A 22,930-nucleotide genomic window follows, 5' to 3' on the forward strand; every position below is an offset into this window, starting at 1 on the left:
TAAAGGAAGGAAATTCTAACACATGCTGTATTGTATGGATGAAGACATTATGCTAAATGAGATCAGTCACAAAACGACAAATACTGCATGATTCCAGTTATATCAGGTACTCATAGTAGTCAAATTCATAAAGACAGAAAAGTAAAATGGTGGTAGCCAAGGTCTGTGGGGAAGGAAAACTGGAGAGCTGTTGTTTTCTGGGTACGGTTTTGGTTTTGCAAGATGAAAAGAATTCTGGAAATTGGTGGCATCACAACGTGAATGAATTTTACACTAGTGAAGTATACATTTAAAATGGTTAAGGTGGTGAATTTTATCTAACAATTTAAAAAACATATACTGCTATATGCTCTTCCAAGCTGTAGATTTACAAAAGATTATTTTACCAGTCTCCTATTGAAGAATATTTTTAAATTCTAGCAGTAAATACTCTGGAGAAAATAATATGAACTATAATAAAGATGAGATATATTACTAAAAAATTACTGTTACCAATATATCTTAGAGGTGTTTTGGGAAAGCAGAAATAAATACTATTAATAAATAAAACCCTAGTATGACATTATAAGGCAATTCCCCCTGCAATGGACTGAATTGTAAACTCTAAGCAAGTTTAGTATAGAAAATCTGACACAAAATAAGTATCAGCTATGCAAAATTTGGACTAATACTTTTTTGGCCCTTTCCCTTTCTAATTGATTATAAATAGTTACATTCTATAATAAATTGTTTCAAAGGCATTAGGGATAAGTTTATAAAATTCACAATGGCAATCATTGTGAATAACAAAATTGAGAGTATTATTACATGTTTAAGTATTTGAGGTTAAAGAGTATATATATATGAAAACTTTGAAAGTAAACACCCTTTACCTTTTGCTGAAATTCATCTTTAGTTTGTCCCGTGCTTTCCTCCACATGCAAATTTCTGGAAACTTCCTCAGAAATTTTCAATTTTAGTTTGTTAATTGTTTCTTCATGTTGTTTCAAAGACTCAAGAGCATTTCGTAATTGTTCTTGAGTATCTATGTTCTTTGTTAGAGAAATAAAAAAAAATTTCCATTAGAATATGAAACAAAATTATTTTATAGCTATTACATAATCATAAATAATAAATGATGGCTTCTGCAATGTTTCTAAGAATCCAGTTTTTCAAAGTTTAATCACTCAAAACCTTACCATGTTTACAGTATCATGAATATCACTTTTGAGTTGGTCCCTCTCAATTTGCAAGCTCTCTTGGAGTTGTTTTAGGTCATCTTTTTCTTGAGTTAAAGTTTTTACTTCTTCTAAGGTTTGCTGCAGTGTCTCAGTAATTAGTATTTTCTCCCTTTCTACAGTTTGCAGCCTAGAATCTCTATTTTCTAATTGTTCCTTCAGCTGTTCCATCTCACTTAATCTTTCTTGAACTTCACATGTTTTCTCCTGAAGTTCTTGGGTCTTGTAAGAAAGCTTTAAAAAAGAAAAAGTAAATGTCACACAGTAAAAGCAGAGGCGTCTGAGGCATACATATATACAGAAACCAAAACCCCAGAAGACTAAAGAGCATTTCTCAAAATGGCATCTTGTACCAACCTCGGTCTTCAAAGCATCCAAACTGGAATCAAATTTTTGTGCTTCCTTAGAGAGATTAACTATTTCCTGATTCATTCTCTCATTCTCCTCAAGGACCATCTTATACTTTTGCTCAAAGTCCTTATGAAGGGTTTTGAAATTTTGGAATTCTTGTTCAGCGCTTTTATAATTCAACTGGGTGGTTGCTAGGTCGTCTTTTGTTTTCCCAATTTCTTCAAGTAAACCTTGAACTCTACTCTCCTTATGAACTACTTCAGAAAACAATTTATCTTTTTCTGATATTATTATATGGAGCTCTTCAGATTTGTCATGTATCTATGGAAAAGAAACAGAATTTAGGAATGTTAGCAACATATGATTCACTGAAGCAATTTTTAGGAAAAAAGCTTTCTCTGCAAAAAGAGAAATTACATTGAGCAAAAATTTGACTGAGGAAAGACAATATAGTAGTACTCTTATTGTCATTTTCTCTAACTCAACTTGTTTAATCTTCGATATTTTATTTTCTAATCTCTTTGTATACTAGTAAGGCCTGCATGGAGAACAGTCAGTAAAGGTACATAATCAGGATGTCTTTATTTTCTTATCTATTCATTCTAAAATGCTTTCTAACTTTATCATGTGGCAGGCATTTCTCAGAATTTGACATTTTTTTTTTCCCTAAAGGCTTTGAATGCCTCCTAGGTTTCCAAAAAAAACTTAATCAATGAATAATTTAAGAAATGTTTAATTATTTAAAATTATTATTTAAGAAGTATCTTAACTCTCAGGTATGGCCCATGGGGAAAAAAAGTATTACTTAAGTAATAAATAATTAAATAACACATATCTTGCATATTAACAGTTTAATCACTGTGAAAGACAAGGGCAGAGGAGATGAGAAAAAAAAGAGATAAAGGAGAGACAAAGTAAAGAGGGACAATATAGGATAACAGCAACAACCACAGGTTTAGGAGGTAGATTTGTGTGGCTCAACTATTAGTTTGAGAACAGGTTTTTGGGGCTAAAAAACAGTACCCACTTCTGAAGAGTTTATAAGATGAGTAAATGAAATGTCTTTGAAGTTCTTTAGCATGATGTTTGTCATACAGTAAGTACTCAATTTTTTGCCATTTTTCTTTTAGACAAGTAGAAAGAAAGACTAGCAGGCCATAGATTTACAGAATCACTTACCAGCCTGCAAGATTTGCATTAACTCTAAAACTCTGTCAAGCTCATTACTGTCTTTCATTCAGTATAATAATATGACTACTACCAAAAAAAATGGTAAAGACTAAAGGTGGGCCTTAATATTGTATAAATGCAACATCTGAGGACTACAGAAATGGCTGCTACATGGATTATATTACTAAGTATACTGTTGAGTACACCTTGAAAAAAAATATTTTTTCAATCTAGTAGCATAAGAACAAATTAGAAGATGATTTATATTCATTTTTGTTGCTGACTAGTCAAATGTTTACAGTATCTCTTGCCTGCTAGTTTAAAATAAATTATACCAAAATATTTAAGGCACTATTATCACAAAGGTTTTTATTTTAAAATAAGGGATAAGTGCTTATAAATGTGTTTACCTCTTTCTTCAGCCTTTCTACTTCAGAAGGTAAAGATTTCAATTCCGAAAGTAAACTGACTTCTTTCTGCAACGCTTCATTTTCTTCAACTTCTTTATTCAGTTCTTTCTGAAGATCAGTAATCTTTCTTTCTAATTCCAAATTATACAGCAGATCTACAAAGTTTTAGTAAGTTATATAAAGATGCAATGTTGGCAAACAGGTAATTTAATTTTTAATAGACCTTGAATCACCTTTTTAGGATCAGGTAAAGCTTATTTGAAAAATAATCCTTTATGATTGGAAACCCATGGAAATCTTTATAAATATTAATACCAAATGACACTAAAGCCTAACATTGAGTTATTAAAAAATCAGAGTATAATGAATTTTTAATCATTGAAATGTACTTGTCAAATTGTTTAGGTAACATTTCTAGAGGAAGTTAAATTTGAAAAAAGATGTTTAAAATTACAAAATACCTTTTGGAACTTTGCCATCTATAAGGGAGGTGAGTTTTGTTATCTCATTAAAAGCAGATTGTAATTCTTTCTCCAGATCAACTTGCATTTTCTTTTTTGCCTCCAACTGGCTTTGATATAACTGAATATCATTTTCCATTTGCTTGTATGTACTTGCAAGTTCTTCCTATTGACAGAAACACTGCGAATGAACAAAACTGCACTGATCATTACAACTACTTTATTATAAATATTACAAAAAATACTTACCATTTTCTCCTTCAGCTCCAAATTTTCACTTCTAAGAAAGGCTGATTCTCTCTTGGCGTCAAGGGCTACAGTTTCAGCATCAAAGAGAGTCTGTTTCACTTGTTTTGGGTCTTCAATGCTTTCCTAGATAGATGACAAAAGGGGTTCAGTGAAATACAATTTTGACAGTGTTGGAAAATACTTAAGATGTATATAAATGTTAATACTAGCTAACCAAAAAGTGCACAAATATGCTAATTACCAAATGAAAAGAAATCATGTTTTACTAATAAAAGTATTTTTAAAAAATTCTGGCCATAGTTTTCAAATTATATAAGCAATGTATCAAAGTACCATTATTTAGATGTGTTTTGTTTAAAGATTAACATAACTGTTGTTCCACGAAGCTGTTGAAGTTCTCTATTTTTGAGTTATTCTCTCTAACACATGATAGGTAAGTAGTTAACAGTTAAAGATATTAACCCACAAATTGAAAAAGGAAAAAGACAAAGATCTAATAGAAAAACAGAGAAAAGATATGAATAAGAAACTCAGATGAGAAAATGCAAATGAAAAATACATGAAAAAAATTTATAACCTCATTTCTAAAGAGAAGTGGCATTTTAATATGACTTTAGCTTATATGAAATCAATGATATGTCCTTGGAAAAAATTTAATAAATTAATACATGAATAAATAAGGGAAAATAATAATTTTTTTAGGGCAGTTCTGCTTGCCACTCTATGAACAGACATTCCAGAATATATAAAAATGCATTCCTATCCATGGCTTCAGAATAAAGTGGTATGAACCCTTTAAAAAAAATCATCTGTCACATATAGAAGGCAACAAAAGAATAGAAGGTAACAAAAACTAAAAAACTCAATTAAAAACAGAAGAACAGAAACTAGTCTTTTAAAAGTTCCAGCTAGAAACTGTTATCTTAAAAAAAAAAAAAAAAAAGGTACTAAACACTAGAACCAAACATACTTTTTTGAAGTAATCAGTTATATTGAAAGGAAACTGAAAAGAGATTAAATGACATCAGCATCCAATGTTACAAATAACAACAATCTTTTATCAGCTAAATCTTATGTTAAGATTATCAACTAAATCTTAACATAAGATTTAGTTGATAAATCAAGCCAATATTTTCTATCAACTAAAATCATCTAGAGCTATAAAATCATGAAAAATACCCAAGTTTAAATATTTAAGATCTTGACTATATACCACTGCATGGATTTGTATTAAAATATTGAAAAAAATTCAGAATTTTAAAAATTTTCTGATTTTTTTTTTTTTTTTGGGAGATAGGGTCTTGCTCTGTGCCCAGTCTGGAGTGCAGTGGCATGATCTCAGCTCACTGCAGCCTCAACTTCCCAGTCTCAAGCAAACCTGCCACCTCAGTCACCATAGGAGCTGGCTGCATATGGCTGGCTTATATTTATGTATTTTGTAGAGACTATTCTCACTATATTGCCCAGGCTGGTCTTGAACTCCTGGGCTCAAGTGATCCTCCAACCTTGGCCTCCTCAAGTAGTGGGATCACAGGGATGAGCCACTATGCCTGGCCTACAATTTACTGATTCTTAATGGGAGCCTGTCCTTAACTTTCTTATATTTACTCAAAGGATGATATGATCAACTTTCTAAAAATGTGACTTTATCTCTAAAATGTCAAATATACTAACAGTCCCTATCTCATAGGGTTATTAACAGACTAAATAAAATATATATAAATTTATTACAACAATACCCAGCACAAAGTAGGCCCAGTATAAGCATTTGCTAAGATGATGGTATGCTATATATAGCAATGTGATTATACAATAAAATAAGCCTGATTTTTACCAATGAGTATGACAAGTTCATTTTTATATTTTCTAGCTTTTGAGATTCTATGCATTCCTGTAGCTTCTTAATCTGGTCTTCCTGTTCTCTAAGCAGCTGTACTTTAGAACTTAGTTCATTCTAAAAGAATCAAAGGAGAGAGAAACAATTTAGAATCCAATTTGAAGTTTAAGGGATTAAAACAGAACACACACACACACATAAAAGTTTAAATTCATAGTAAAATTCGAAGTCATAATACTTTAAAAACATAATTTCTCTATTTCTGAAATAATGTTTTATGTTGCATATTTTATATTTCTAATTGCTTATCAATAGAAATACCAACATGAATGCTCACCTCAAGATCTTGATTATATACTTCTGCATGCTTAACTAAATTCTTTAAGTTCGAAATTTCATAAATTAGTTGCATCTGTAAGAGCATATGAACAGGTAACAGAGCAAAACAATAGTTAAAAAAGCAAAGCACCCCCCCAACCCAAAATAGGCACTGATTCATTCCTTCAGAATCACTCAACAGTTAGAAAGGACTGAGAGATCAATTGTTCAAGCTATCACAGCAAAGCACCTCATTATTTAAAAATACTAGAAATATCACCCAAAACGTATCAAAAAGCAGAATAGGAGGTCACCTGCTCATATCCCCCCAAAATAAGAATTCTGTACCTATCACAGATAAAAGTCTTTTCGTGGGAGCCTTTGGATTCAGGTAGGAGGTTGCAAAACCCCAGCAGAACTCAAGACCTAGATGTGTTGTTTTGAGTGCATACCAACAGCCAGGTAGGAGACCTGCCAATTGTGCTCCCAGGTTCATATGCAGAAATGGCCCCATTCCTTGAAGGGCTTAGCTACAGCTCTGTTTGGCCTAGAGCCTGCAACCAAAACTATCTGTCAAGGGGTCCAGGAGGAATCATACAAGGATTCTTTCATCTGTCAACATTTGTCTTGGCAGTGGACGCAACTTAGCCTGTAACTTGGATCCTGACCTCCCCAAACTGTAGTGCTAGCTTACTACTGCTTGCCCAAGGACCCAGAGGGAAACATGCTCATTTGAGCCACCAGGACAGGCTTGCCAGCCTCTGTCGCATAGCAGATTCTGAAGGGGACATGTACTGGCTGCAGCCCCTCCCTGCTGCAGCCTGGCAGTAACCCACTCACACAGAACTGCCAAGAGATGCACTTGTCTGAGCCACTGGGACAGGCTTGCAGTCCTCCATCCTACAACAGACCCTGAAGGGGCCCTGTCTCAGCTTCAGTGCCTCTTTGCTGCAGTCAAGAAGCTGTCTTGACTGTGTTAGGAACTGCTGGGTGAAGCACCTGCCCCAGCCACCACGGCAGGTTTGATGCCTCTTTCCCATAATAGATCTTAAAGAGGTCTTGACTCCAGGTCTTCTCTACTGCAGCCTGCCAATTATCATGCCTCTGCAGGACAGGCCTGCTGGCCTCCATCCCACAACAGTTCTGGAAAGAACCTTGAATGTCCCAGCTACAGAATGCAAGCAATCTCCCTGCATAAGGAACTGCTGGGAGTCTTTACTGGGGGTGCCACCAGGTTAAGCTTACCAAAATTGGTCCCACAGCACATTCTGAATTAACTCTGAAGCTTGGTTTCAGTTTCTCCTAGCTATATAGCCTGAGGACAATTTTACCCAGCCAGAGTCCTGCCAGGAGACATGTATATCCAAATTCCTGTGGCAGATTTTCTAACCCTTGTCCATCAGCAGATTCTCAAATGGCCATGGTTCTTGATCTTGGCCCCTCTTATCTGTGGAATAAGAACAGCTCTGCCCACCTGGGACCTACAGAGAAAGGCGTCCAGTAGTGCCTCTGCAGGATAACACCCTGACCTCAGTCATGCTATGGATCTTGAAAAGACCTTATAACGATGGTGAAGACTAAAATAGCTAAGTTCATCTTCAGTGTGCAGACATTGCTGCATGATCATAAGCATCATGATCAGGGAAATATAATGTCACCAAATGCACAAAGTAAGGTAGTGGTCACTGATCCTAAAAGATGGAGATGTATAATCTGCCAAAGAATTCAAAATAGCTATTTTAGGAAAGCTCAGCAAACTTCAAGAAAACAATCCAGAAATTTATCAGGGAGACTGAAAAAAAAAAAAGCAAAAAACCGAAAAAATACCAGAAATCCTAGAGCAGGAATATATAATGAACAAAATAAAAAATGCAATAAATAACATTAATAAGAACTGATCATGCAGAAGAATTTGTGAGCTAAGACAGGCTATTTGAAAATAGTCAGGAGGCAAAAAAAAAAAAATATATGAAAAACGAAGAAAGCTTATGGGACAACATCAAAAAAGTAAATATTTGGGTCACTGTAGTTCGAGAGAAAGTAAAGAAAGACAAAGGGACAGAAAGCTTATTTAAATAAATAATAACAGAAAACTCCAAAACTGAAGAAAGCAATACATATCCACTATAGGAAGGTCAAAGGTTACCAATCAGATTAATCTAAATGACACTGCCTTAAGACATACAATATGCAAACTCAAAAGTCAAAGACAAACAAAATCTTAAAAGCAGCTAAGCAGCAAGCGTAAAGAGGCAAATAATATAGAAGGAAGTTCCAATATGCTTGGCAGCAGACTTCTAAGCAGAAATTCACAGGCCATGAGGGAGTGTAATGATATAGGCAAAGTACTGAGGGAAAACAGTTGTGACATCCAAAGTTAGAACACAAAATATTCAGAAGGTGGAGGGAGATAAAGTGTTGAGTTTGTTTAGTAATCAATGATAACCTGTTATCAGTTTAAAATAACCTGACATAACTGTAAGACGTTTTCTTGTAAGCTTGATGGTAACCACAGAAAACCTATTAATAGAAACACTAAAATTAAAACATATTATAAGAGAAAATCATTTGACCAAAAAGGAAGACAGTGAAAAAAGATGAAATATCTAAAAAACAAATAGAAAATAATTAGCAAAATGGAAGTAGTAACTTCCTACCTATCAATAGTTCCTACCTATCAATATAAATGGACTGATTCTCCAATTATAAGACAGAGTAGTTGAATGCACTAAAAAATCCAATTATATGCTACCTAAAAGAGATTAACTTTATTTGTAAGGATACAAATAGATGGAAAGGAATAGGCAGAAAAAAAGATATTCCATGCAAACTGAAATCAGAAGAGAGCAGGAGAAGCTATATTTGTATGAGATAAAATAGACTTTACATCAAAAACTGTAAAAAGAGACTAGGTCATTACATGATAAAGGGGTCAATTCAGCAAGAAGTTATAACAATTGTAAATACATATGCACAATGAACATGGGGGAAAATATATAAAGCAAATATTAAAAAATCTGAAGGAAGAGAGACTGCAACACAATAATAATAGAGGATGTCAAAACTACACTTTCAGTAATGGACAGATTGATTATTCAGACAGAAAATCAACAAAGAAACAGTAGATTTAAACCACAGTCTAGACCAGATAGATTTAACGGATGTTTACAGACATTCCATCCAACAGCTGCAGAAAACACATTCTTATTAACTGCACATGTAACATTCTCCAATACAGATCATATATTAGGCCATAAAAAGTTTTAAAAAATTTAAAATCAAAATATCAGTAAAGTTATATCAGTAACTTTTCTAAACATATTGACACAAAACTAGAAATAAATAATAGAATAAACTCTGGAAATATTACAAATACCTAAAAATTAAACATGCTACTGAACCACCACCAGGTTAATGAATTAAAAGAGCAATTTTAAAAAGTTAAGACAAATGGAAATGGAAACAGAATATACCAAAATCTATAGGATACAGCAAGAGCAGTTCTAAAAGAGAAGTTTATAGTAATAAACACCTACACCAAAAAAGAGGAAACACCTACACCAAAAAAGAGGAAATATCTCAAACTACCTAATCTATTACCTCAAAGAATTAGAAAAACAAGAACAAACTAAATTCCAAATTAGCAAATGGAAAGAATAAAGATCAGAGCAGAAATAAACAAAATAGGAACTTAAAAGAAAATCGGGCCGGGCGCGGTGGCTCAAGCCTGTAATCCCAGCACTTTGGGAGGCCGAGGCGGGTGGATCACGAGGTCAAGAGATCGAGACCATCCTGGTCAACATGGTGAAACCCCGTCTCTACTAAAAATACAAAAACAATAGCTGGGCATGGTGGCGCTTGCCTGTAATCCCAGCTACTCAGGAGGCTGAGGCAGGCGAATTGCTTGAACCCAGGAGGCGGAGGTTGCGGTGAGCCGAAATCGCGCCATTGCACTCCAGCCTGGGTAACAAGAGCGAAACTCCGTCTCAAAAAAAAAAAAAAAAAAAAAAGAAAATCAACAAAATAAAGAGTTCATTTTTTTTTTTTTTTTGGAAAAGAAACAAAACCAACAAACCTTTAGCTAGACTAGGTAAAAAAGATAGCTGCCTCAAATAAATAAAATCAGAGATAAAAAGAATAGATATTACAAGTGATACCACAGATATACAAAGAATCATGAGACTATTATGAACAATTATATGCTAATAAAATGAAAAACTTAGAAGAAATGAATTCCTGTATCACATTACCTTCCAAGACTGAATTATGAATAAACAGAAAATCTGAACAGGTCAATAATGAGAAAGGAGACTTGAATCAGCAGCAAAAAGTCTCATATCAAAGAAAGGCCCAGGACCTGATGGCATCACTGCTGAATTCTACCATTAGTTACAGAAGAACTAATACTAATTTCTTCTCAAAGTATTCAAAAAAATTGAAGATGAAGGAGTTTTTCCTAACTTGTTCTACAAAGCTAGCATTACACTGATACAAAAAACAGACAAAAAAGGAAAACTACAGGCTAATATCGCTGAAGAACAGTCGGAAAAACACTGAAGAAAACACTACGAAACTGAATTTAACATCACATAAAAAAGATCCTTTACCATGATCAAGTGGGACTCATCCCAGAATATAAGAATGGTTCAACATATACAAATCAATAAACACAACATACCACATTAACAGAACAATGAAAAAAAAAAACACAATAAAATGACTTGAACAGATGAAGAAAAATCATGACAAAATTCAACACTCTTAATTAGGTATTGAAGTGATATGCCTCAACACAATAAAAGCCACATACAACAAACCCACTGCTAACTTAATACCAAATGGGAAAAGTTGAAAGCCTTTTACTCTAAGATCTGGAACAGGATAAAGATGTCCACTTTTCCCACTTTTATTCAACATAGTACTGAAAGTTCTAGCTAGAGCTAGTAGGCAAGAGAGAAAAATAAAACATAATAGGAAAGGAGGAAGTTAAATTGTCTCTATTTGTAGATGTTATGATCCTATATACAGAAAGCCCTAAGGACGCCACCAAAAACTGTAACAACTAATAAAAAAAAAAACTCAGTAAAGTTGCAGGATACAAAATCAACACACAAAAAAGTAGTATTTCTATATGTTAATAGCTAACTATCTAAAAATGACACAATCTCATTTATTACCAAAAAAAACCTAGAAATAAATTTAACCAAGGAGATGACAGATCTCTCAAATAAAAACTATAAAACAGTAATGAAAGAATTTGAAGACACAAATGGAAAGATATGCATGTTCATGGATTGGAATAATATTGTTATGTCCATGTTGCTCAAAGTGATCCATATGTAATGTGATATCTATCAAAATACCAATGACATTCTTCACAAAAGTAGAAAAAAACAATTCTCACATTTGTATGGAACCCCAAAAGACTGTGGCAATCTTGAGCAAAAAGAGCAAATCTGGAGGGATCAAAGCATCTGCCTCCAAAATGTATTACAAAACTATAGTAACCAAAACAACTTGCTACTGGCATAAAAACAAAAACACCAATAAAACAGAGAACCCAGAATAAATCCATGCATATACATACAGTCAAATGATTTTTGATAAAAGTGCCAAGAACATATGTTGGGGAAAGGACAGTTTTCTTCAATAGTGGTGCTGGGAAAAATGAATAAATATCTGTATGTCGAAGAAAGAAACTAGATCCTGTCTTATCATATACAAGAATCAATTCAGAATGAGTTAAGGACTTAAATGTTAAGACTTGAAACTATTAAAATACTAGAAGACAAATAGGGGAAATACTTCATAACATTGGTCTGGACAAGGAATTTTTGGTTAACACCTCAAAAGCACAAGCAAAAAGACAAAAAATAAATAAATGGAATTACAACTAAAAGGCAAAAGAAACCATCAATAAAGAGACAACCTATTCAATGGCAGAAATATTTGCAAACTATACATGTGACACATGGTTAATATCCAAATATATAAGAAACTCAAAACAACTCAATAGCAAAAAACCTCAAACAGCCCAGTTAAATATGGCCAAAAGACCTGAATAGACATTTCTCAAAAGAAGACGTACGCATGGCCAACAGATATATGAAAAAAAAGTTCAATATTATTAATTATCAAGGAAATGCAAATCAAAACCACAATGAGGTATTGCCTCATCCCAGTTAGAATGGCTTACCAAGAAGACAGAAGAGAACTTGTTGGCAAGGATGTGGACAAAAGGGAATTTTTTATACTGCTGGTGGGAATATATAGAAAACAGTATGAGGGTTCCTCAAAAAAGTAAAAATAGAACTACCATAAGATCAAGCAGTTCTACTATTGGGTATATATACCCAAAGGAAATTAAATGTGCATGTCCAAGAGATGTCTGCATTCCCGTATTTACTGTAGCACTTCCCACAATAGCCAAGATATGGAACCAACCTATGTCTACTAACAGAAGAATGGATAAAGAAAATTTGGTATATAGTCACAATGGACTATTCTTCACTATTAAAAAAAAAAAAAAAAAGAAAGAAATCCTACCAGTTGCAATATGGATGAACCTAAAGGGCATTATAAAGCAGGCACAGAAAGACAAATACTGCATGATCTCACTCATATGCAGAGTCTTAAAACGTTGATCTCTTAGAAGTAGTGAGTATAATGGTGGTTATCAGAGGCTGGGGTGTTTAGCAGGGAGAAGGGGATGGGGAAATCTTTATCAGATTACATAACTACAGTTAGATAGCAGGAATAAATGTCAACAGCTCTATCGTACAGCAAGGTGACTACAGTTAATGACAATGTATTATATTCTTGAAAAATGTAAAATTTGTGGATATTAAGTGCTATCACCACAAAAACAATAACTATGTTAGTATATTTGTTAGCTAGATTTAACCATTCCACAATGTATATATACTTCAGAACATCATGTTGTACAAAATAAACACATAAAATGTTATCTGTACATTTAAAAAATAAAATATAAAAATGCTTACTTTATAGAAAAAAGAGAATGATACTTTTTAAAAGTATGCTTTTAGTTTTAGTTTCACATTTGTCTCTCTTACCTCTTGATCTTTTTTAGTTTTTCTTTCTAGAGCCTCGAATTCATCCAAATCATTTTTTTCTTTTAATTTCAATTCCATTTCTTCTTTTTCTCTTTGTAGTTGTTCATAGTCTAATACTAGATTATCATAATTAGCACGAAGTGAGTTCAACTCACTTTCTACATTCTCCTATCATAAACAAGAACAGATTTTCCAATCAGGAAATTCATATAATATATTATTTGTTTCCTTAACAAAATTTGGATTAAATAACTAATTTAACTTTGATTCAGTATCTTTCTAAAGGCCAAAATTTTGGTAAACTAGCTAACTTAGAATAGATTATCCTGAAAGAATTAGAATTTTAAAAATCATATCAATAAATTATATGTTTGCCTGTGCCTGACAGGGAATTTTGTCAGGCATAAGTCCTCAAGCTCTGCAGTATTAAAACTGATAATTTAATTCCCCAATCTTACTAACTCCTATTTTATGTCTAGATGCCTCTGAATTCAGCAATGGTAACAGAGATATTGTTTATTGACTTCTAAAACTAATGATAGGTATGTTTTACTATACTTAAAGAGGCTTATTTTTACTTTCTATATTATTATGAGAAAGAGATAAATTATGAGTTAAAAGATACTTTTTTACACCAGAGATCGTAAAAAACAACCAAAAAAACAAAAAAACAAGAATATATGTATTCTAATATATATCTTAGGAACAAAAAAACACTTTGTCAATAACACTTTACAGACATAAACTAACAATAACTAGGAGCACTGCAATTATATTCTAAAATTATAATGAAAAAAATTTTAATGCATTATACAACTATGTCTTTAAACACGAGCAATTTACAAAGTAAACATGAAATCTAAACTTATTATTCACCAAAATTAGCTCTCCCTGATGTATTATTATTCTATACAGTATATATGCCTGAGAACTGACACTTTTAAAATCAAGTCTTTTTAACCTCCTGAAGTTTATCAAGGCAAAACAGAAACTTTACAAACATCATGAATATTAAGTTTCTGCCAGTAAAGAGCTAGAAGTGAAGGTTTACCTACTAGCACGTCTGCCTTACGAAATTTTTAGCCTTCGCCTAGATGCCTGATTATTACGGAGTAGATGTATAAAGAGTGAGAGAAGCCTTCATTAGAGCCAAAATAGTTACTGAAATAAATGAGAACAAGTAACAACAAAATCTAATAACAAAAGAATTCTAAAAAGAGCAAAAGCATTATATGCTGTAAAATACATTAAGTTACCTGATCTCGTAGCTTTGTTGCTGGATTCCATTCTATCTCACTTAATGTATCAAGAGTGTTACTGAAAACATCAGACTCTGAACAGAGAGCTATAATCAGAGAAAAAAAATTTGTCCATAAACATGTTTACCAAATTTCCTAAGTCAAATTAAGGATTACTATAAAAATTCTTATCAGAGGTAATAAGAACTTCAAATTAACTAATACGTGCTCAGAATACGAATACTAAAAGCATATTAATAGTTGTGGTCATTTATATTACTGTATGAATTAAGATAATCACTGATTGGAATTAGTGATATAATATAGGATCCCTAATGAAATATAGGTTAAAAGAACAAATTCTGAATTTGAGATTTGATCATCATAAGTAGATTTAAAATGTGCCCCCCCAAAGAGATTGTAATATTGAAGAAGTAATTTTGAAATAGATTCCTACATCAATGCCACTCTTTTAAGATTAGCAAAGGCAGATGCCATATAACAATAATTTAATTGAATCATGACTAGAACAAAAATAAAAACACCTGTCTCGTGTGTTTCAACTAGTGCATCATTCTTAAGAGATTCAGAATTAATAAAGAATTTATGAATGATTACTTTCTATTTATTTATTTATTATTTTGAGACAGTTTTGCTCTTATCTCCCAGGCTGGAGTGCAATGGATCTCAGCTCACTGCAAGCTCCACCTCCCAGGTTCAAGGGATTCTCCTGCCTCAGCCTCCTGAGTAGCTGGGATTACTGGGATTACAAGCATCTGCAACCATGCACAGCTATATTTTTTGTATTTTTACAATTACTTATTTAAATCATAATCTCCATTGTAATCACATCTGAAATACACACTATTTAAAATGTTTATCAAATTAACTGAGCTGTAAACAGTTTCTCTTTATAAGATGTTTTTATAATTTAATGTAGTTCTACTTGAAAAAAAACACTCACATTCATCAATTTCTCCTAATAAACTTAAAGAAGGCTTGTATGTTTTTGTTGTTATATTTGCTGGCAAATTAAATTGATCTTCATAGTTTGAGTTCTTCATTTTGTTAATTTTGCCAAGGCACCAAGTAACTCTTCGTTTCCTTTTAGCCTAAAGAAGAAGAAATCAAAATCGTGTCATATAGATCTGTGTTCAAAATAATAAAACAAAGGAATTAGTTTGTATTTTTGAAAACCATTGACTTGGTAGAATTCTTATTAAGCTAGATTAAAATTGTACTAGTCTAACGATATTGCTTTTTTTTTTTTAAAATCAAACTCTTGACTCCTTAATTCAACTGTAACTACCATTTTCTTTTTTCTGCTTTGTCCTCCTCATTTATCCCTTCCTTCCTCAACACTTCAGGGACCCCTGTCTCCTGGTTCTTACCTTACCCAGCTGGCTGTCCTTACTGCTCACTCTACTTTGTTTTCTCTTCTTGTGCCTGCCTCTTAAGTGTTTTTGATGATACTTGTTATCAAGTATCATCCTTACTACATCTTTTTTAACAGATAAGCTGTGCCCAACAAGTTTGGAGAGGTTTTATAAGGCTGTATAGCAAATTGGTGACTGAGTCCATGTCTATAACTTCAGAGCCTATCCACACAACCTTTCCACCACATTGCCTCTTAAGATTATTTGTTGTCCCCAGAATATACTGCATACTCTTATGCCTCTCTGTGTGCTCTCCTTCTCTTTGAAATGGCCAGCCCTTTACACATCCCACTCTGCAAAAGCTGTGTCATATATAAATCCTCGACTCCAAAAACCTTCAGGTTACCACCATTTGCTACCAAAGCCACACCTGGACCTTGTCATTATCTGGAAGTCATAAACCTAGACCTCTTGCTCTTAATGCAGTTGCTATCCTTCCAACTCACTGATTTAGTTAATGCCACTATAGCTATTTATCTTATCAGGGGCTACTTAGCTCTATTCCGTTATTGCATGACTTTTTTTTTTTTTTTTTTGCCATCTCTATTGGTTCTCACCCTATCATCTTAGATTTCATAGACCATCACTGCAATCATGTTTGAAATTTGAGGTCAATGTTCTCAAATTATTTGACCCATTCTCTGTCCCTTATGTGTACCCCACAGGGCACAGTCAAATGACATTGTATTCTAGACCTTTATCAGCCTCCTGAGCACTGCCAGTGCCACAGAGCCAGAAGACTGGCTGAGAAGATAAACTAGATTTTTAATGCTGTGTGGCAATACTCCTCACTCCCTTTCAGCTTTCTTTTTCATTACCTACAAAGGCTAGACTATTTCAAACCCTTAGTTATCTCTGCAAACTTACCACTCTATCATCACCTGCCATCTCAGCAGAAAAATTAAACCTATTTCACAAAGAAAATATTGCCTGCCATCTTGGCAGAAAAATTAAACCTATTTCACAAAGAAAATACAAACCTAAACTCCTAAGAGTCCCACCTGCACAGAGGCTTATCCTTTCCTCTGTGTTTGTTACAATTCAAGAGGTGTCTCTCCTCCTCCATAAGCCCAATTCTTTCTACTATATTCAAGATCCCATCCATCTGGGCCACCTGACTACACTGTAAGGTGGCTTTCACCCCAACACTTAACTCAAATTACTTTTGCAAATGAACTCTGTATTTCTAAATGCAAAGAATTTTTGTCCATCTTGATCTTATTTAACTTCTTAGCACAATATGACAACTGCTGACCACTACCTCCCAGAAATATTCTCTCCCCTTAGCTACCATATTCCCTAGGTTTTATTCTTCTCTAGAGCTAAACTCGGGTTTCTTTATGGATTCTTCTTTCTTGGCCTTTACCCAACTGGATTTTTCCTTCTGTTACTTTGCCTTCTGTTCCCTTCTCTCAACATGCAACCAGAACAAACTTTAATTTGGATCAGTCGTAGCTCATGCCTAAATAGATATTTGTATCTCAAACCTTCTACCTCATATTCACACATTTGCATTTTACTACCTGACTTCTCCAACAAAAGAAATTCCAAATAAAACACCTACCATTTCCACTGTTCTTTATTCAGCGTTCCTTTACTCAAGCAATATTGTTACCAGCTACCCAGGAAGCCAAGCAACGCTTGCAAGTCATTCCGGACACCTCCTTCTCTCTTTCCCCGCCCCCAACATCCAAATAATTGCAAAGCCCTGCTATGTTTATCTTCCAAACATTTCTCCAATTTATCCAATTTACTCCAACTCCAGTGTCACAATCTTTGCAGGCCCAAGCAATCTAATGTTCACAGGAGCTACATCTTTCTCAACTATAATTATGATGTCACATACAAGGCTGTTCTTTGTTGTTAGCAAAACGTCACATTCAAATTCCTCAAAGGGGTTTAAAACATCCCTGCTACTAGAACATCTTAAGTTCAAGGAATTCATCATGTTTCTTCACAACTCCAAGCTTTTGCACATGTAGGTCTAGTCATGAAACATTTTTCTCTAGGCCATTCATTGGACTATTTCCTGCTCACCACTCAATCAATAATTCTTGATTGTCTTCTGTATACCTAGTATGGTGACTTGTACATAATGCTTATTCATAATACTAATAATGTACATTTGTTGAGAATATGCTGTGTGGAAAGTTCTGTGTTAAGCTAATTCTACTTATTATTTAATTCTTGCATAACTCTTATGAGGTGAGTATCGAGCTATTCCACACTGCTACTTTCACAGGAAAAAGCAGAAAAGTGAATTCAAGAAATTGACCGAGACCAAGAGTTAGGAAATGACAAATTAAATCCAGGTAGTCTACCTCCAGAGGTCATCCTCTTAATCATGACACCCTCACACCCCTAAAAAGAGTCTACTGAATAAATTCCTACTCAATTAAAAGAATTAAAAACAAACCACACAAACTGTTCACTGTTGTTTTTATCTCTTTTACCAGACTCTACATTGACACAACTATGTTGTTTTATATTCTATATCATTTCTCCTGAGATTAATATTTCTGTTTAAGTAGAAAACAACACTCTCACATATCCTAGAAACCCGTGGCTTGTAATCACCCAGTTTCTTTAAAATTTATTAAGCAGCATATTGCAAATAAATTATTTAAATATTTTCCAAACTTCCTGAATTAGAATCTCTACAGGTGGGAATCAGAAATTGGTATTTTTAATGAATCTCTTAGGTACTGTGAAAACACAAAATGTTCTCAGTTTCTTGAAAATACTGTATCAAAGGATATAAAGTGCATAACTATATAATAAACATACCGAAATATCAATTCTATTCACTGTACATCCAGTTTAAGCTGTCATCTTTTACATTTTACCTTTAATTCCTGTTGTGATGCAAGGGAAGAAGAGGTCACCAGCATCCGTGTTAAGTTTTCGATTTTCTCATTCTGTACTTTCTGAAGCAAATCTTTTTCTTCTAAAAGTTGGGCTAATTGGTCCTTTTCCATTGCCTGAGCCCGTGTCTCTAAAGAAACCTATAGAATGCAATATTGAATTATGTTAATATATGTGGATAAGTTTTAAAATCTTAAAAGTAGCATAAAAGAATATTAAATTTGTATATGAACTATAAGAATTTTAATTTCACCAAAATAATATACTCTAACTGCAGAACACCAAAATAAAGTTACCATAATCAATAATTTCTCAAACTTGCCACATTTCTTCCATGTAACTGTTCTACATACCATGTAAAAGACAATTGTGCTGTTAATATAACTCTATGAATTGCCTAAGAAGATATGAATAGGCAGAAGTCACAAAACAAAGACCTGATTCCAATAGTAAAGATAGAGATGTTCTCATAAGATTACCATCTTGCATTTTAGCTCATCTTAAAAAAAGATCATTAACACATGATTTCTACAAAATATGGGACCATGACGGTTAAAACAAACTAAAATGATAAGTAATTATGCTGTATTATTACATTGCTACCTAAGGGTTAGAAGAGGAATTCGGGATAACATGAAAATACAGAAAGTAGTTCTAGTAACTCTGTGTAGTTTCTCTTTTTAACCAAATTCATATGTATTTGTGAAAATTTTTAAGAAGTATCTCTGTTTGGCCCATTTGATAATCTCAGATTTTGCCCTTTAAAAATAAAAAAACAAAATCTAAAATAATTTCAAGAACCAAATCTTACATTTTATAGTAAATTAAATTTTTTGAGTGGATTTCTTCTTGTTAAAAGTGATTTAAAACAAGTTGTAGCAACTCAGACATTCAGGAAATAAGAGTCTCTGATCACTTGGGCAGGTCTCCATTCTTAATTGGTTCCTTCTATTTACTGAAATAAATGGTTCATACATACCTCCTCTAGTTGTTTTTTAAGATCCATTATTTCTTTTCTATACCTTTTCAGGAGAGCTTCATCACTTGATACCTCATTAACATAAGGAGTATTCTTCATATATTTAGCAGTACTGGCAAACTGGAAAAAAATGCAAAAGTGCTAAGTGTCCAACACTTAAAAAAAATTATAATTTAATTAATAATATTTAGCTTTCTCATATTCAAGTTAAAAAAAATCAATACTCTTTCCAGTTGGCTTAGTATTTTTGAACACAGGGAACATTCTAAGTCCTTATAACAATGCTCTGTAACTTACCCTAGCTAATAATCTTCCATAGAATAAAAAAGATATCTTGAGAGAACTTAAAAACATCAACTTATTGGAATCCAACTTATCCCTTAAGGTCCAGTGCTAACACTTCCTCTACTCTGAAGTTTTGCTTCTAGCCAAAAATGTCTCTTCTTTTAAACTCTAAACTAGTTACCAGTTAACTACGAATTAAAGGCAATTATGTTGCAAGACACAAGTGTTATTGCCTTGTCACAGAATTCATTAATTCTGTTAAGCCAGGGACTCTAGTTTCTCTTTGCACCTCTGACAGTACCTTGATCTGGTACTCAACAGCTATTTAAAGCAATGTTTCTCAGAGTATAAGTAGCATAAGTAACTTTAGGTGGTACATGACAGTGACCATTAGATAACATTGAGAAAGCTACCCCTACTGACATTTCTCATTTTTCCTTTCCCTTTTTTTTTTTTAAGACGGAGTTTCGTTCTTATTGCCCAGGCTGGAATGCAAAGGCGAGATCTCGGCTCACTGCAACTTCTACCTCCCAGGTTCAAGCAATTCTCCTGCCTCAGCCTCCTGAGTAGCTGGAATTACAGGCATGTGCCACCACGCCCAGCTAATTTTGTATTTTCAGTAGAAATGGGGTTTCTACCTGTTGATCAGGCTGGTTCTTTTCCTTTTTAAAACACAAAATGTAGGCCTTAGCCTCAGAGCCAATGAAGGCAATAGTTAACTACCAGGAGTTTCAGAATTATTTCGTTATACGGACAGACACACAATTTTTTTGTTACCTTCTATTTGTGGCAAGTAACAATAATTTGTCATTGATAGGACTGATATTAAAGTTTCCTTTTACAATAAGTTAAGCACAAAAAGTGAGTTATTTTTAAAAAATATTAAGCCAATTTCAGTAAAATATTGTTGGATGTGGCAAAAATGGTGAAGGTAAGATACAAACAACTGAAGTCTGGCAAAATTAAATTAAGAAATTCTGTTTAGTAGACAACAGGTATGCTAATTGATTAGAACAGGTAGGCTAAGCAATTAAAAAAACTACGAATATTTTAGCAGGTAATTTTTTCTTCTTCAAGTTGATCTTCCCCCATATTAAGTTGAGGTAAAAATCAAACTCACCTGGAGAGTAGTAAGGGTTTCATCAAAAGATACTGGAGTAATTGTGCAGATAATACGTGTCTTTGCATTTCCTCCCAAGGAATTCTGGAGAATTCGTGTTAACTTGCTATCTCGATAATTTATGAAACCACTTAGCAAGGAATAAGTTTATGGGAGAAAAAGATTGAAAATGTTTATATAACAAAGCAGTTGGTTTTTAATGCGAAACAAATCAGCCAGTTTCAAAAATTAGTTCTTTACAGATTTTATGAGGCACATTAAAACTAAATAAAGCATATTTAAAATAGAAAGTAAATTCAGTAGACTATAGTCATATTTATAAACTCTTGAATATATGGAAGAAATCAGTACATTTGAGTGTCAATGAAATATTACAATTTTCAACCTAATGAAAAAATATAAAAATTAGTAGGTAAGTGCACAACAGGATAAACTTACCCAACCTGTCCATCACTAAGTTTCTTTATCACTTGTCCCAAAATAAATAAGCTTCGATTTATATTACAGCCTTCCTTGAGCCGCACACCTGAATTAAACAAATATGAAAACTAAACTTGACTCCTTTTCTAGATGATAAACTTATTTATCACTCAGTTAATGAGAGAAATTAGAGGGCAGAAATTAGCTAAAGTCTATGCTATGGATTAGACCTGAGCCCATCTTTAATATCAGTGGTAGAAGGTGCTCTCTCCCAATTCGCCCCACCTACTCAAATGAATCAGAAAGGTTATCACCTGAGAAAAATAGTAAAAAGGAAAAAAAGAGAGAGGGAAGAATGCTCTGTTTTCTAAAAGAGCTTCTCTAGCTCTTCAGTTCAAATCAATTTTTTTTTAATGTCTAAATATAGGCAACTATGAACTTACAACCAAATTAGTCTCTAATTTCTTATTTTTAAATTGTTAATATGCTCACATGGTTCAAAAAGTTTTTAAAAAAGCATACTTTGAAAAAGCTCCCTTCCACTTTTATCCCCTATTCAACCAGTTCCTGTACCTCTACCAGGAAATCATTATTAGTTTGTCTATTCTTTAGAGATTTTTAAACATGCAAGTTCATATATAGTTATTTCCTTCCTTCCTTACTGATATCAATAGTAACAGACCATACATACTATTTTTCACTTTGCTTTTTTTCACTTGGCAACATATCATGGAAAAATTTCCATATCCGTAAACACTGATCTTTTTCATTCTTTTTTAAAGCATAAAATCCCATTTTGTGGCTGCATCAGACTTCATTCACCCACCCCATACTCTGTTGAAGGACATGTAGGTTTTCAATCTACTGCCCATACAAAAAAATACTGCAAAAAAAAAAAAAAAAAAAAAAAAAAAAATCTTTGAACAGCTGTTATTTCACAGGTGCCTTAGATATAAGCTTATTTATCATTAAGTTAATGAGAGAAATCAGAGGGCAGATGCTAAAGTCTATGCTCTGGATTAGACCTGAGCCCATTTTTAATATTAGTATCAGTGGTAGAAGGAGCTCTCTCCCTATTCGTCCCACCTATTCAAATGAACACTTTAGTTAGCTTTGCTGTAACATTACTACCGAACCAATCAGCTAAAACAAACATTTATTTTTTGTTTACAGGTCTGAGGATGGGCTGGTTTGGTGGATGTAGGCAAGGCTCAGTTGAGTGGCCCTACATTAGGCTGCAGAATGAGCTCAAGTCTGTTGCACAAACTTCTCATTTTCCTTGGATCAGCAGCTCTTCTAAATGGCAAGAGTGCAGGTGCAAGCTAAACCATTTAAGCATTATGAACTATTCATTATATCCTTTGCCCAGTTTTTTGCTGGTTTCTTTTAAGCTTTTCTTTTAAGGCATCTGGACTTTGTATCAGTTACAAAAGGGTTTTCCCACTGTAAGTTGACTCACAGTAATTTTTACACTGAAATTTTTGAGCCACTTATAATG

At 33.4% G+C, this 22,930-nt stretch overlaps 1 protein-coding gene across 9 annotated transcripts in view; it reads right to left on the reverse strand.

Moving 5' to 3' along the window:
* CENPE (centromere protein E) overlaps positions 1-22,930 on the reverse strand; it is a 79,355-nt gene that overhangs the window by 47,255 nt on the left and 9,170 nt on the right. For 7 of the 9 annotated variants that reach the window (XM_074396513.1, XM_074396512.1, XM_074396511.1 and 4 more), the window contains exons 10-24: positions 21,451-21,538; positions 21,013-21,142; positions 19,608-19,727; positions 18,610-18,768; positions 15,292-15,439; positions 14,346-14,434; positions 13,090-13,257; positions 6,033-6,107; positions 5,693-5,812; positions 3,859-3,981; positions 3,610-3,775; positions 3,149-3,303; positions 1,575-1,889; positions 1,179-1,451; positions 873-1,031 (exon numbers count right to left, since the gene is read on the reverse strand). In XM_074396513.1, the coding sequence (XP_074252614.1) occupies positions 873-1,031; positions 1,179-1,451; positions 1,575-1,889; positions 3,149-3,303; positions 3,610-3,775; positions 3,859-3,981; positions 5,693-5,812; positions 6,033-6,107; positions 13,090-13,257; positions 14,346-14,434; positions 15,292-15,439; positions 18,610-18,768; positions 19,608-19,727; positions 21,013-21,142; positions 21,451-21,538 (2,288 nt within the window). The remainder of the gene's footprint in view (positions 1-872; positions 1,032-1,178; positions 1,452-1,574; positions 1,890-3,148; positions 3,304-3,609; positions 3,776-3,858; positions 3,982-5,692; positions 5,813-6,032; positions 6,108-13,089; positions 13,258-14,345; positions 14,435-15,291; positions 15,440-18,609; positions 18,769-19,607; positions 19,728-21,012; positions 21,143-21,450; positions 21,539-22,930) is intronic. The other 2 variants (XM_074396509.1, XM_074396508.1) reach the window with 1 other exon arrangement.

This window comes from Saimiri boliviensis, chromosome 3, assembly GCF_048565385.1.
Source record: "Saimiri boliviensis isolate mSaiBol1 chromosome 3, mSaiBol1.pri, whole genome shotgun sequence".
Lineage (NCBI taxonomy): Eukaryota > Metazoa > Chordata > Mammalia > Primates > Cebidae > Saimiri > Saimiri boliviensis.